Here is a 17,453-nt window from a genome sequence, read left to right as displayed (position 1 = left end):
GTCATGTAACACTGGTTCTGTTCCTTTAAATAGTGCTATTAAAATCCTGTGCTTGCTTGGGGAAAAGGTCATATTCATAAGTGTAAAGTTACAGCTTCAAACCCAAATTTTATTGCATTTTGCTCTGAATTAAAACGTTTTGCTGAATCCCTCTGTAAATTAAATCAAAACAAAAAAGCAGTTAAAACATACCAGATTTTAAATGAATCACCTGTAAATTGACATATAATCTTTAGATGAGCTTTCCCCCTACTTGAGTAAAAAAAGTATTTATTTATTTTTTGTCTATGTATTATTATTATTTAATCTTTGATTTAATTGTTATTGTATTTTATTATTATTTTATTTGTTGTTTTATCTTTTTTTAAATGTTTTTTTTATTTTTATTCTGTTATTCTAAATCCCTCGTAACAGATTGTTTGTTCTTATTCATTGCTAAAGGCTAACTTTCGTTGGAATATAATTGTATGTTTTCAAATGTCAAATGTTACTGGCAAAATGTTAATAAAAAAATAAAAAAAATAAAATAATAATAATAATTTGATACGCGATTGTAAAAGATTTTTGCACAGTGTTCAACACGTGTAGGTTGCGTCATCAGAGAGCGACCGCAGCATCAGAATGCTGACATGGCCGCGTCCGTGGAGCTGAGACTCACTTTATGGATCTGTTTTGTCTTTATTTTGGGTTTTTCTTCGGTCGCCGCGCTCATCGAGGGACTGTATTGCGGGACTCAGAGTTGCTATGAAGTGCTTGGGGTTTCGCGTGAGTCCAGTAAAGCGGAGATCGGTCGCGCGTACCGTCAGCTGGCCCGAAAATACCACCCGGACCGGTACCAGCCCGGAGAGACCGGAGACACCCGCGACACCGCGCATCAAAAGTTTCTGCTCGTCGCTACCGCTTACGAGACACTCAAGGTAACGTTAACCCCGAAAACTAGCGCCCGTTTGCATGCAGCCCTATCTCACATCTTCATTCCGATTGCGCGTAAAATTGAGTTGAGGTGGATATTCTAGAGTTTCATAATGGTCAGAATGCGCTTTAAAGGGATAGTTCACCCAAAAATGTAAATTCTGTCATTGTCACTCACCCTGATCTCGTTCCAAACCCATAAGACTTTCGTTCATCTTCGGAACACAAATGAAGATCTTTTTGATGAAATCTGAGAGATTCCATTGACAGCTACGCAACTACCACTTTGACGCTTCAAAAAGTTCATAAAGAGATCGTAAAACTAATCCATATGAATTGAGTCCAAATTTTCTGAAGAGACACGGTCACTTTATATGATGAACAGACTGAATTTAGGCTTTTATTCACATTCAAACATTCATCAACTTGCACATCAGCCGTGGTAAATGCAAGCGTTTGCATGAGAACCAATGAAGTTCATTCTTCTTATGCAACACGTTTGATCTTCCGCAAGAACCAATGAGGTTTGTTCTCGCGCATCAAGCGAACATGCTTGAGCTTCTGCTTACCACTGATGTGTGAGCTGATGAATGTTTATATGTGAATAAAAGCCTAAATTAAGTCTTAATCGTATAAACCGATCAAGTCTCTTCAGAAAATTTGGACTAAACCGCTCAATTCATATGGATTAGTTTTACGATCTCTTTATGAACGTTTTGAAGCGTCAAAGTGGTAGTTGCATAGCTGTCAATGGAGGGACAGAAAGCTCTCAGATTTCATCAAAAATATCTTCATTTGTGTTCAGAAGATGAACGAAAGTCTTACGGGTTTGGAACGACACGAGGGTGAGTAATTAATGACAACGTTTTAATTTTTGGGTGAACTATCCCATTAAAACTATCCCATTAAAACTATCCCATTAAAACTATCCCATCTGCAACTTAGTAAAGTTGTGGTCACAATAGTGAAATTTCAGCAGCAAATCATATGACCAACTTCAACCCGACGTGAAATTCGTGGTTGATCTTTTAAACGTTTAAAAAAGATTCCACAAACCTTGCAAACTTTGGCATATCCAGCTATTTTGGTACATGTTCACAAGAGGAGTGAAGAAATACACTTTTGTTAAAAACCCCTTAACGCCTGAATTTATATAGCTGTATATATAAAAAAAAATTATGTGTGTTTTTGCCTTTAAGTAGATGGTAAATAATGTTGAGATTATCAATTTCACTTTTGCACAACAAATAAATAGAAATTGGTATGTTGCAAATTTGCGACAACAGGCATTTAGGGTAATTTTTTTTACAAAATGGTAAAATTAATAAAACACATTTTCCCATCTCAGGTATCAGGGCTCCAGACTAACTTTTCCACTGGTTGCACTGGTGCTACCAACTTTCTCAGTTGGTCGCACCAGCATATGATTTGGTCGCACCTTTTTTTTTTTTTTGCTACATACCATGGGATTAATCAATGCATGCTGATGAATAGTGGTCTTAATCTGCATACCCTAGTTTTGCACTGATGTAATAAGACTGACAGTGACACAAGACCTCATGTTAGCAAAATGTTTTAATCTTTTAACTCTAAAAAAAAAAAACAAATAAAAAACATATATGTTCTTTAATGTTTGATTATTAGGGCCCGAGCACCGATGGTGAGAGGACCCTATTGTTTTTGCTCCGTTTATTCTTCTTCTTCTTCTTCTCCAAAGTGAATCGCTTTTTAGAGGGCCTAAACATGCTCGAAAACTCATGAAACTTTGCACACGCTTCAGAAGTGGTGAAAATTTACGTGTGATATGGTTTTCAGAATTGGGGGGGGCAAATTCGGTAAATTATTGCCCCCACATTTTGCCCCGGCTCCTGGTTTCACGTATAAGTATGAAATTTGGTACATACATGTAATGACCCAATACCTACAGAAAAGTCTCTTGGAGCATAGCCCTAAACACAACAGGAAGTGAGCTATTTTGAACTTCCTCCTAGATTTTGGGCATTTTTCGTAATTTCCTGATGTTGTACTTTAACGAACTCCTCCTACAGATTTGATCTGATCCTCTTCAAATTTGGTGAGTGTAATCTTAAGGCCTTTGTGACGTTAAATTGCGAAGATCTAGAGTTTTCGTCGAAGGGTGTGCCCTCGGCGGCCTGACAAACCTTCACCCAATTTCGGCCTTCTGGTGATATATGCATGATCAGATAAGTTCAATAATAATGTTGCTTGCAGTTCCGATGTTGCTAGGCAACCACAGACAGCCTGCAGTAGCTCAGCCATACAATTTCCAATCTGTCCCAAACTTCACATGTTTGATAAGAGTCCTGTCCTGAACACATGACCATGCTCATATTTGGTTATAGCAATAGCGCCACCTGCTGGTAGCAGGAAGTGTGGCAAATACAAAACATGCTCGAAAAATCATGAAACTTTGCACACTCTTCAGAAGTAGTGAAAATGTACGTGTGATATGGTTTTCAAAATTGGGTGGGGCAAAATGGCTTACTTATTGCCCCTACATTTTGCCCCGGCTCGACGTTTCACGTACAGGTATGCAATTTGGTACATACATGTAATGACCCAATACCTACAAAAAAGTCTCTTGGAGCGTAGCCCTAAACACAACAGGAAGTCAGCTATTTTGAACTTCCTCTCAGATTTTGGGCAGATTTTGCCATTTCCTGATGTTGTACTTTAACAAACTCCTCCTACAGTTTTGATCTGATCCTCTTCAAATTTGGTGAGTGTAATCTTAAGGCATTTCCTAAAGGCGCCGGGTGGCGGTGGCAGGGGTGCGAGGGCCCTTTTCATCGCTGCTTGCAGCTTTAATAATTTTACTGTCTTCACATAGGGATGGGAATTAAGAAGATGATAAGCCACTGACGATTCTGCTTATCGATCCTCTTATTGATTCTTGATAGCACTGTGTGGAAAAATGTATTCAAATGCTTTTCAAAAAAACAAGTGGTTTTATTTATTTTAAAGCTTAAGCTTGAGTAAGCAAACTGTACTTTTTATGTAATTTATGTAATGAATAGAACCTTATTGTAAAGTGTTACTGATTAGTTATACACCGATTCAGACGTCTCCTGAGTTCAGTGTTGGAAAGATCAGTTGTTTAACCATTCATTAAAATGAATCGGTTCAAAAGAGTCATTAGTTCGCGAATTGGACGTGTCATGCGCGTTGTGTGATTATCCCAGCACTGACATGGACATCCAAGATTTGTGTCAACACAGAAAACATTTCATCACTGGATAGTTTTTTCGTTTAATTAAAGTGTTGTTTTATGTCAGCTGAATGTCCGGAACGCTTTTCAGAGAAGATAAGGCAACTTATTTAGCACAATTCACACCCAGTGGTAATTCAGAAAAAAAAAAAAATATCTCCGAATGCTCCACGGAAACTCTTCCGACCTTTTACCACCATGTCGATTTATTTTGATTAATATGCGCGCGGGAGAGAGAGCAAGACAGCGCCTAGTTTGGAGACGGTGTTCGTCTTGTTTACACTTTCGCCTGCTCCGAAGAGAGAGAGTGCGCGCGCGCACGACCGGGTCTCTCTCTCTCTGCTCTTTCTAACAGGTTAAACAAGCGCGGCAGTTCATCTACATTACTCACCGATCAAATAAGACTTTGGCGGGCGCTAAAACAAGTTCAATGCAGGAAAATTCATGCGTGAATTTAACTGAGTAGTACATGACCATGTACTCGCACAAATGCGACCACATCAAATTTTAACTCGCACATTCTCAAAAAATGGTCGCAGTCTGGAACCCTGGGTATGTAGATTTTATTCATGGCACAAAGTTGTTAGAACTTATAAACTTTAATTGACAAATTAATGAATCTTGACAACAGCAAGAAACAAAACACTCTCCTACTCCCTAACATTGACAGTAGTTTTTATACATTCCATGTTACACTCGGTTTAACTCTTTCCTTGTTTCTCCAGTGCATACATTATATATTCTTATAGTGTTATATCCTAACATGCTATTTTTTGTAAAAAAAAAAAAAAAAAAAAAAAAAAAATTTTTTTGGCTGAAACCATCTAAATACAGCATTATTATAATATGTAGCCATTAGCCCAATCCAGCCGTTATGGACCAATGTCGCAAATTTGCTACAAACAGAAATCTACAAAGTACGTAAAAAATATTCGTCACATGAAGCCTATATGAATAGCATAGCTATAGAAGCAATCAATAAGCTGGTACATATTTTTATCTTAGCACAACTTAACTCATTTTGGGCAATTTCTCCACATTTGCGCCCTTGATATGCGGATTTTGCAAACCAAAATATTAGCTTCGGTGACCCGGATGTAGTTCCCACTCCGACCGCTCCTACGAGAAACCAGTGCATGCAAAATGTTCCTAGGTATGTATCGAATGTGCACAAACAGGCATTGGGGGAAAACACACGCTGTCTCGCCTGCAGTCTGAATGGAAGGGGTTTGTTGCAAATTCGCGACAGTGGGCGTTAAGGGGTTAATCTAGGCACATAGTTGAACCACAATGAAAACACCCCAACGACATTTGATTTGTTGTAACATCAGCATTGTGCTTTCTCCCAAACTGAATCACCAATATCACATTCAAATGTAGCTCGGATGTCAGACATGTCCTTACCTGCATTCACATTTTGCTTTCCCTTGCATATTTAAGACATGGTAAATAGTCTATCCACATTATTCTTATGCCCCATGACGCTTTGGGTGAATTATGGGTGTAACTTCCGTTAAGCTGTAAACAATCAGTGAAAGACTAGCTCTATGAACTCAATACGTTAAAAAAGTGTCACAGTGAATAAGATGACATATCTACTCACACTTCAACCATCGAACATTAAAAGGAAGTTTAAAAAATGTGTAAAAGCATCAACAAGGTACTTTCACCAGACCAAATAACCCCAAAAGAGTGAGTCTTTGGTTAAATATCACTGTAATATATATATTATGTAACTTATGTTGCCTTAATCAAAAATGTTCATTAACTTCAGCATTGCGTGACACTATTTCAAAGTGATTTCCGTCATTTTGACAGATAATAAATTGTATTTACCTGTGAAAACAAACCTGGAAAGAGACGTGAGGATTTGAGGAGAATAACGAGAGATTCTTCGTGTGTTCCAGTGAATTATTAATGGAATATATCGTAGATTAAATTCAGGAGAACAGAGCACATGTTGTCCTTTTTCATACTTTACAGCGGATTGAAAATAATCACGAGGAAAATAAAGCAGCGACTGAAAAGAGCTCTTGCCATAGATATTCTTTGTTATAACATGTCACGTTAAAATAACAAGTATAACATTATTCTCATGATGTCTGAAAATAAATCATGAAGGAAAACTGATTGCTCATCGAGTCAAATTGACGATCAGCTTTATTTGTTTGACAACCTTATGATTTGAAATGATTCGTTTCAGCCTTTTTGAATGGAAGTTCCCCAAACTGGAAGAGCCACCCATAATTCAACACGCAGTGAGCTCGTCAGGAATAAGGTGGATAGTAATACCAGAGCCCGTCTACGGAGAGCCTGGCCACTCCCTATTAAGTCCTATTATAACAAATTTTGGTTGTAGTTCCACCAGAGCTCCACTGGGGGCGATCGCCCATGAGTGCAGGATGAATGGGAGTCTATGGAGCTAGACGGCTAAATTTGTCTCTTTCACCCTATTGCCGTTGAGAAATCTCAGATCTAATTGAAGGTTTTGCAAGTTCAGCATGGGTTATAGGTTGAAAGTTGAATGAACGAGTACTTATGTCCTTTCGATTTCTTACAGGTTGAGTTGTTGTTGCCCATAACACGCTAGCATTCTGCTAATGAACGCTGATTGGTCAGTGAAGGACTGATTACGACCAGAGATACCGCTTGATGGTCTTTAAAACAACAAAACAAAAACTCTTCTAGCATGTGTGTTTACCTGTGTCAGCTGTGTTGTGTGTTTACCTGTGTCAGCTGTGTTGTGTGTTTACCTGTGTCAGCTGTGTTGTGTGTTTACCTGTGTCAGCTGTGTCAGCTGAGAAAAGAAAGTGCAGAGCGCGAAAGCACCAAAGTGACTGAAGGATTGCCGTAAAGCAGTATCTCTGGTCTTACGATGTGTATGACGTCATTGACATTTTAAAAGACTTTTTAAAGCAAATAAGTGACTCTAAAAAATCTAACACCCATCTAACACCCAGCAATGTGTCATTTCTTTGCATCTCCTTTCGAATACAACATTCAAATTACTAGACAAAAAATTATATCCTAAGAAAAGTGGATTTTGAGGGGTATAGCGCCATAGACCTCCATTCATCCTGCACTCGTCCTGTGAGCGCCCTCATGTGGAGCCAGAGTGGAACTGCAACCAGTGGAAGTTCTCCCCTTATTAGACATTCTCTGGTAATAAGTAATAAGATCTCTAATTTTGTGATTTTCAGGATGAAGAGTTACGTAAGGACTATGACTACATGCTGGACCACCCCGAGGAATATTACAGCCACTACTACACCTACTACAGGAGAAGACTTGCTCCCAAAGTAGACGTTAGGATAGTGATTCTCGTGACTATTTGTGCAATCTCACTGTTTCAGGTAAGCTGATCACCTCCTCACTTCATTCATTGCCATTGGCTTGAAAAAGCCAACATACTGGCGAGTTTCTTCATCATCTTCCTTATTTTTCTGCTCTTAATAAGTTTAGATTCTGTAAATCTCAGAGACTCCAATTTTCTGTCTATCATTTTACAAACCCTCATGACGAAAAGTCATAATTTTGGTTCGTCAGATCAGTTTGCAGATAGGAGCCAATGCAATCGTCAACCATCTTGACTATGTTGAATGGCGTCTTCTGAACGTCCTTCAGTTCTGACAGAACTTCACACAGGCACAATGACTTTTTGAAGATGCACACCAAATTTTAAATCGCATCAATTGGGTGCACAGCAACAAGTGCAGTGCAAATACTGGTCTTTACTAAAATTGTTGTGGATCCCAAACTGTAAGGCTTATAGAGACCTGGTACCATGAAGCCGGTTTAGGTGGCTAGCCAGGTGTGTTTCAATTTAGTTTGCGCCAACCCTGGGTTTTAGGCACTATGAAAGTGGTTTGGCTTTTAGCAGTGTTCATCGCCAGAGTAACTCGCGCTGCATGGCTAACCTGGGCTGCGTTCAGCCCCGACAACGGTGATGCGTTGAACACACTGTTCTGATGACGCAAGAGTTGCAACTATGGCAAGCTGAGAAGGCCATTCTTTGTGTTCTTTGTGAAGAATTTTCGGAGCCTGATGAAGTCGGTATAAATATGTGTTTAATACTACAAAATATGCTCCAGATGATCACGGGCATCCAGTATGGTTTTCCGGCCTTGACCCTTACGCACAGAGATTGTTCCAGATTCTCTGAATCTTTGGATGATATTATGCACTGTAGATGATGATAACTTCAAACTCTTTGCAGTTTTTCTCTGAGAAACTCCTTTCTGATATTGCTCCACTATTTTTCGCCGCAGCATTGGGGGAATTGGTGATCCTCTGCCCATCTTGACTTCTGAGAGACACTGCCACTCTGAGAGGCTCTTTTTATACCCAATCATGTTGCCAATTTACCTAATAAGTTGAAAATTGGTCCTCCAGCTGTTCCTTATATGTACATTTAACTTTTCCGGCCTCTTATTGCTACCTGTCCCAACTTTTTTGGAATGTGTAGCTCTCATGAAATCCAAAATGAGCCAATATTTGGCATGACATTTCAAAATGTCTCACTTTCAACATTTGATATGTTATCTATATTCTATTGTGAATAAAATATAAGTTTATGAGATTTGTAAATTATTCCATTCCTTTTTTACTCACAATTTGTACAGTGTCCCAACTTTTTCTGATTTGAGGTTGTAATTTGAATGTAGTTGTTTTGAATGAATGATTCAATGACTCACTCATAAAGACCTAACTTGTTTTATTACTAGATGAATCAGCGTTTTTGAATGAATCTCCTGAATGAATGATTGATTCAATGACTCATTCATAAAGACTTGAAGGAATGTTTCAATGAGAAATAATTTTTTATCAGTCACTTGTCGCCATCTACTGGTGTAATGTAATCAAAACAATCTTTATTTGAAGCGTCACCTTACTCAAAGACGTTGTCTGACGGAACAAAACCACCGCAGAAAGATTCTCTACAGTCCCATTAACAGCAATTACCAGAAACATTTAAAACGTTGGATTGAGTGTGGCAGTAATGTAATGTGGTCATACTTACTCTAATGTGATTACTTATGTGTTAGTGGAGGAAGAGCCAATAAGTTGCGTTTAATAATTTACTAAGAACTATATTTCATCCACCGCAGGTCACGGCTCCAGTCCTGAAGGACATCTGTCTTCCAGGGTTTATCTCTAATCACACAACCCTGAACTCTCTGTTTGACTAATGTTAGAACTAAACACTGTAGGACAGCAGCCCCTCCAGGACTGGGGTTTAACCCTCATCCTTCCCTCAGATTATTCTGACCCGAAAATCATAATCATTTTTTTTTTTTTTTTAAAGGGGTCCAAGAGCCTAGGACTTTTGTCGCACTTAAACCACGAATACACCAAAATTTGAGGAGTTTTATGATCAATTTGACCCCCTTAGGAATGAGAGGAATGCTTAGTACACATAGAAAAATGCTCAAAAACGCTAAAACTTTACCAAAAAATAATTGTATAATGTCTACAAGTGTATCTGAGTGCATAATGAACTGACTTTAGAATGCTCCATATAGAGCTATAAGGCCTTCAAGTGGCTAGAGTTATGAAATATCATGTTATATTATTTATTTCTACAAGAGGTCGGCAAAGACTCCCGATGTAAGATATTTTGAGCTGACTTAAAAGGGTTATGCATGAAATTGTGAGTTACTTTCAATTTAAGTTGAATGAATGTGAGGAATGTGCTTAAATTACTATTTATTTATTATTTATTGATCAAATCTAGTAATTTTAAGGCAAATAAAATAAAAAATAACAAAAAATCTCCCAAAAAAATGCATAAAAAATAAATAAATAAATATATATATAAATAAAAGTAACTTTTTTGAACCAAAAAAAAAAAAAGTATAATTTTAGAGCTTCGGGTCATTTTGACCCACGAGGGAATGATTAAGGGAGCGCTAAGAGCCCTGCTGTAGATTGATGACAGTCAACACATTAATATTTAGTATATGGATCATACCGACAGCTGTTACAACCCGATGTTTTTGTTTGCAGTATTACAGCTGGTGGAGTAGCTACACAGAAGCCATCAACTACCTGATGACCGTTCCCAAATATCGCATCCAGGCTGCCGAACTGGCCAAGCAGCAAGGTCTCCTCAACAGAACCAAAGAGAAGGGAAAGAACCGGCGATCCAAAGAGGAGATCCGCGAGGAAGAGGAGCAGATTATCAGAGACATCATCAAGAACAAGATCGACATCAAAGGTGGCTATCAGAAGCCCAACGTATCGGACATTCTGCTGTGTAAAATCATCCTGTTCCCGTACCATCTGTGCACCTTCGTGGCGTGGCACTGCTCGTGGTTTTACCGTTTCACCGTCCGTGGGGAGGAGTATGGGGAGGAGGAGAGACTTTACATCATCCGCAAGAACATGAAGATGTCCCAGGCTCAGTTTGACAGTCTGGACAGCGGCCTGATCGAAACCTTCCTGAAGCAGCAGCTCTGGATCAAGGAGAATTACGAGGTTTGGAGAAGATTTCTTTAATTTCGGCCAACATACACGAAATGCTATACACGGTTTAAAACTGATAAACATTTGAGACAATTTTCTAGTGCATTTTAAATACGTTTAAAACCCTTATTTAAAAATCATAATGCATTTCTTCAGTTTTACATTTTAATTGCAATTCTGTCGTCAATTTTATATAATCAATTTATAAATCAAACTTATATTGACGTTTAATTAAATTTTTTGCAGTTTTTCTATGGTTTGATTTCATTATTGAATCACAACAGTCAACCATGAGCGACACATCATCATAGAGTGTGAGGACGTGGGTTTTATTATTGAATTATTTTCATTGTGTTCCATGTTCGCATTTACAGTGTATTTTAATGTCGTCAGAGAAAGTTGCATACACTCTAAAAAGAAAAAAAAATGCAAAAGGTTTTCGTCAATCTTTGAGTTATGAAACTGTTAAACCAACTACTTTGAGTTAGAGGAACTAATTTTGTAGCATAAACAATTTTTTTCAAGCATGCATTTAATTTAATTAAGACAATATAGACGCATGATGTTGGAAATGGGAATTTTCAATTCTTTAAATGTTTGACATCTTTTGCTGCACATCAGAACTATAGTCTCTGGTTTAATTCAATGTGATGGATGATTTAGGGAATTTGGCTTTTGTGTTTCCTCATATTTATACTCCCGTGAAACAAGAAGACTTGGCTGGATAATTTCACGTTCCTAATGTCGACCCTAATGTTAATGTAAATATGACTGGGAATATACTGGGAGATTTTACTCAAAAGACTTTCTAGGGTTGCCAATAAGTGTGATCAACATGATTTTGTAATGTGATTTTCACCACACTTTAATTTGATTAACTTCAATGAAAGGTTAGATTTTTGTGATTAAAAAAAAAGATCAAAAGGATAAACAATGCAGATTTATTTTTACAGCCATCTCTGTTCATATTTTACCAAGGGTGCCAATAATTCTGACCAGGATAGAATCTTTTTTTTTTTCATTAATTCATTCATACATTTTATATATATATATATATATATATATATATATATATATATATATATAGAGAGAGAGAGAGAGAGAGAGAGAGAGAGAGAGAGAGAGAGAGAGAGAGAGAGAGAGAGAGAGAGAGAGAGAGAGAGAGAGAGAGAGAGAGAGAGAGAATATGACCATCTCAAAACGTTCTGTGTTGTTTTACCAGGATGAATTTGAACATGTATACATACATATATATATATTATGCATACATACACATATATATGTATGTATATATATATGTATTTATGTATGTGTATATATATATATATATAATGTATTTATGTATGCATGCATACATTTATGTGTGTGTGCCTTAGTGAACTTTAAAAGTTTTAAGTTCACATGTTTTTCTGCAAATAATTTAAAATGATCAAAAATCAGATCCCCCGTCCCTATTAAATATTCGGAATAGAAACATTCATAATTACGTCATTAATCAGTGATGAACCTATTTTTCATCATATTGATGTGGAGTGTGTGGTGGTGTTAGTATGTGTGTGTTTAGGCCTACAGACAGACTGATGATACTGTGTGTTTGTGAAAGGCCTACCGAGAGGAGCAGGAGGAGGAGATGAAGATGAAGATGGCCACAGACTCGCGATGGAAACGCTACAGGCGCTGGATGAGGAGCGAGGGTCCCGGACGCATCACTTTCGCTGACGATTGACCACACACACACACACAGTGCCGTCCCAGATGTGTGTGTGTAATAACACTCGTTTACAATGGACTAACGATGTGCACCTGATTTATAAGGCTGCCTTTCCTCACATGATATAAGACTATAAAGGAGATTTGATTGTACCTATGGAGGATCATGTGACTTCTGTTTGCATAAGAGGATCAATTGAGAGACCGTTTCGGAAAAATGACCATCTCAAAACATTGTGTGTTGTTTTACCAGGATGAGTTTGATCACAGGCTAGAGAAACCGAGTGTTACAGTTTGAAAAATGCCTCATTTCAATCACTGAAGGATTCTGTCCCTCTGTTTGTTCTTCTACGTGTCTGCTATAAATGTTATGTCTGATCCTATGCTGTATCTCAAAGCCTTTTATTTGCATATATATAAAGTCATATCTAATTGTTCCGTTACATGGTACTTCAATAAAGTTTTATAGTTTAAGGTTTGGTTAGGAAGACTTTGTTGATGTCACCATAAAAAAGGTTGTCATGCCGTAGATTAAAGGGGTGGTTGATTATGATTTGACTTTTCTAACTTTAGTTAGTGTGTAATGTTGCTGTTTGAGCATAAACAACATCTGCAAAGTTACGACGCTCAAAGTTCAAAGCAAAGGGAGATATTTGCTTTTAAAGAAATCGCTTTTTAAGAACTACAACAAACGGCTGGTAGAGACTACACCACATTCCTCCAGGGTTAGTGACATCAACCCTAGAATTTACATAAACCCCGCCCCCGGAACACGATTTATAGATTATCAAGACAGAATATGCTAATCAATGACTAGAAGATAACTACACATCAGCTACATAAATTCATCAACTAACCATTCAGAAATGTCCTGTTGCTTCTACATGTTGTCACTTCTTGAGTCTCTCCATCATTGTCTGACTCCGGTTTGAACATAAAAGGCTAAAAGTTTTTGAAATTTTCAGTGCATGTGTGTGTGAGGTAAAATGACACAAGCTGTTATAGCTCCATCCCCTGTGCCGGGAGCAGCAGCTCATTTGCATTTAAAGGAACAGGCACAAAATGGTGTTTTTGCTCACCCTCAAAAATTGACAATTTTAACATGCTGTATAAAAATATCTGTGGGGTATTTTGAGCTAAAACTTCACACACACACTCTGGGGACATCAGAGACTTATTTTACATCTTGTGAAAAGGGCATTATACCACCCCTTTAATATGTCATCAGTAATTATATTGTTCTCTGCATAACCACAGATGCACATAAAGCGATCTCTCACCTAAAGACTTGTCATGTATGCCTTCTATGAACGCTTGTAGTTTCTTTAATTCAAATTCAGTTCCTTTTAATGTTTTTCCATTTAGGATTCATTCTCTAGAAGGGACAATAATACTATTAAAAATATATTTTAGAAAGATGCACAGAAAGAGAACTTTTGAAGTACATCCTGGTTGGTCTTTTCCCATGCAATTTGAGTATTTCATGCAGTTTGAAATAAAAATAAGAGCTAAACTGAAATAAATAAATATCATTTGTATGTCGCATTGGATTAAAGAGTGTCCACAATTTAAAGTTATTAAAGTTTGCAGTTTGTTGTGGCTTGCATTTTACCACAGCACAGTCTGTGATGACGTGACTTCTCTTGTTACAATAGTTTTTGGATTGTAGGACTGATGCTGCCACACAGATGCTGGTGATACACCTTTGAAATTGAAACACAACCTTTTACTTATAAATTGTAGTAATAGACAGTTGTACCCAGAATATGAGAGTGGGATGGTGTTGGGATTTGCTGTGCACTCAGATCACCACTTGAGGTCACTATTGCAATTATCAGAAAGTTATTTTGAATGAAGGGGAGACTGAAAACATAATGTCTCGAGTCAAAACCTCAGTGGCCACTGTATGTATCTCAACACATATTGCACAGAATTCACACAGAAATATTAAACGACTAATGCTTGAGAAACAGATAAAAAAATTCTGTTTATGACGTTTGGCAGAATTCATGATAAACCCCAAAGTCTTGCTTTTCACTATGCATGTTTGTTAATCATAAATCAATCTCATTTCATTCCCAGAATTCAGATGTTCATTGATTAGGGCACGTTTACACGACAACGATGAACTAAAAGTGGAAATGTTTTTCCTTTGCATTTTTCACAAACAGATGACAACATTGTCAAAACAATTAGCCTACCGTTCACATGGATCCACGAAAACGACTAAAAATCGTGATGTATTCTGCAGTCAGGCCAGTAGATGGCGATGTCACTTTGTAAAAAAAACACTACACGCCTATAGACTGAACACGTAAAACACATGCACATGACACCATTTTCACAGATTTGCGTTTTTGTAGTTTACACAGACACAATAATGGTATCGCTTTCAAAACTGTGCACTTTGGGGCAGTTTACACGACACCGTTTACAACTAAGAACAGAAAACTTTTTATGTGTTTTGGCCAAGCGGCAACCTCCCTGTCTCTCTCTTGAAACCAACACGGAAATTAATTAAACGGCAATTCATCGACTGGCCGCTTGAGGCTGGCTGCAAAAGTGAGTCAAATCTGCATCTCCCCCATGTTACAGTTTTTCTCAGTCGCTTTGGTGCATTTCTCACATCACTATTTACATTTGCACAACAGTTAGTTCAACCTCCACAACATTTAGTCATTTGTGCACATCATAGTAGCAGTTTCTCATTCCTTCCAACAAATTGCAAATGCTTTTGGACATGCATCAATTGCTTTCATACAACTCTCTGCTGTTTTATAACATTATCATTTGCTTATGTCATGTCAGTCAAAATTAACTATACTTGTGAATGATGAATAGTCATTCCATATAAAACTAATAATCCTCATTTCATTGCTTGAGTCATTACATACAAAAATGTTGAACTAGTTGTCAAAATCTGTCATTTAAAAAAACAACAACAACAACAAAATCCTGAAAAAGTCTCCTAAATTGAACAATTTGCAATTGAGCAAGAGATGATATTCGCTGGGATGTAGATGAAATTATGTGACCAGACAGAGAGGAACGTCTGGATGTGCATGAATGATTACAGTCCTATGTATGTTGAATGTTCAGTTCCAATACAGTATATAGGCCTACTGCAATATTGTTTACAGTTGTGCACAGCTCTACCCAAAGGGGGTTTATGTTTGTTGTAAATAATGGTGTATTTTTTCTGTTGCACAATGCTGTGAACAAATTAGAATTGCAAAGAGCATATGCAGTAAAAATGTGAAACATACATATTCAGTGTCTTGTACTCAGTTACCTCATAAATACAGTAATGTGTAACTTTACTGTATTTTTCAAATGGCTGTGCAAATAGTATTTAGTGCTGTCTTGAGCATTTTCAGGTAGTGTCACCAAGATCTGACTTTTATCATTGGAAAACATTTACAGAGTAAACTGTCATAATGAAAACATGACTAAGCCATTTGACTATCTTGTTCATAAACGATGGTGTCAGGACTTTTCATTTTGATGACACTGACACATTCATTGACATAAATACTTGCTTTTGAGGAATGAGCTATCCATTTTGAGCAAGTGACACGCTTTTGCAGGTTATCAACTAGGTTTTGCAGTTTGTACTAATTGTTTTGAGAACTGCATTAACTGTTGTGCAAATGTAAATAGTGATGTGAGAAATGCACCAAAGCGACTGAGAAAAACTGTAAAATGCCCAAATTTACAGCAGAAAAAAACATGTTTACAGCCTGGAGCAAAAAGTGGCTTTGGTCTATACAGCTAATTTTGCCCTTCATGACAACTGTGAGGGGGGTGAATTTTTTTAAAACTCATCCGTTTAAATTATATTAAGCCTTAAATTTCTGCATAATTAAGGGCGTCCACTTTTGAGTGACAGGTGGATTCCCGCTGCTGTGGTCATTAGTCACCATTAGCCGTTTGTCTGCTGTCTGTTAGCCGTCACGTTACCTCAGCTCATTGTCTGACTGTAAAAATAAATAAATTCGGGAGTGACGCGCTGCCAAGATGGCGACGGTCGGCCACGCCCACTTTAGGCTTCAAAAACGGTCTTCAGAAACCTACGGGTGACGCCACGGACACTACGTCCATATTTTTTTACAGTCTATGGTTTTGGCCTTTCATTTACACGACAATGGCGTTTTGGGAGCCTGAAAACACAAACTTTTAAAAATGCGCATGCGTTTTACGTGTTCAGTACAGGCGCGTAGTGTTTTTTTTTTTTACAAAGTGACATCGCCAACTACTGGCCTGACAGCAGAATACAGCGTTTTTAGTATTTTTCTTGGATCCGAACGGGGATCGTTTTGACAATGTTGTCGTCTGTATGCAAAAAAAAAAAAAAAAAAAAAAAAAAAAACGCAAAGGAAAAGCTTTTTCTTTTTTAGTAGGCTACATCGTTGTCCTGTAAACTTACCCTGAGACATCAGACACATGTCTATCTGTTTCACTTTGTGTTTGAGACTCTAAACTGACTCTACTACTGCAAACTGCAAAGCCTTAAAGACTAATTTGAAGTTTATTGTGAATTCCTTAAAAAATAATATGCATGTGATGCTGATATTATCAGAAATTAGCAGAAAAGACACAAACATATTCTGTGCTATATTTAGGTTTATATGTGTAGCGCCAAACCTGTTTTTGTCTCAAAATAATATTTAATTTTTAAGCTCAGGATAATGAAACTCACCCGTTTTTTTGTGCATGCTGTTATTAAAGTAGGCTATGTGTCCGTCAGATGTAAGATCTGAGATTATTGTTGGTTTGGTGTTTTCCAGCTTGTTGGGGGGATTGAATGATGGAGTGTGTGTGTAATCAGGATTAAAGTCTCTCTCTTCTACTGTAATTCAGGTCATTGGCAGGTCAGTATACCAGCACAAACACATCAATCTGCTGAAAACAACATACAAAATCTGTTTGTTTTAATAAGCACTGAACATGGTTGAGCAATGAGCATGACAAATGTAATTTAGCATATAAACAAAAAATAACAGGCAAGCTTTTGATGTTACGACAACTGACATTTAAAATAGTTTTGTAACAAATAAAATATAAGGTGGGTCACAAGTCTGTTCTCATAGGATGCAAAAGGGAAAAAATATGATATGCTAAATGCAAAATAAACATG

General features: G+C 37.4%; 1 protein-coding gene across 1 annotated transcript; it reads left to right on the top strand.

Annotated features, from left to right (window-relative positions):
• The first annotated feature begins 595 nt into the window (after nucleotides 1-595).
• Nucleotides 596-13,942, top strand: dnajc25 (DnaJ (Hsp40) homolog, subfamily C, member 25). Its single transcript, XM_079870705.1, has 4 exons — nucleotides 596-917; nucleotides 7,342-7,494; nucleotides 10,148-10,618; nucleotides 12,210-13,942. Exons 1-4 carry the CDS (start codon nucleotides 630-632, stop codon nucleotides 12,330-12,332), a joined length of 1,035 nt encoding a protein of 344 aa, XP_079726831.1. The 5' UTR covers nucleotides 596-629; the 3' UTR covers nucleotides 12,333-13,942.
• Nucleotides 13,943-17,453: the final 3,511 nt, after the last annotated feature.

Source organism: Squalius cephalus (assembly GCF_949319135.1).
Source record: "Squalius cephalus genome assembly, chromosome: 5".
In the NCBI taxonomy this organism is placed as follows: Eukaryota; Metazoa; Chordata; class Actinopteri; order Cypriniformes; family Leuciscidae; genus Squalius; species Squalius cephalus.
Note: the sequence above shows the minus strand (reverse complement) of the source record. Positions and strands in the feature narration are given on the sequence as shown.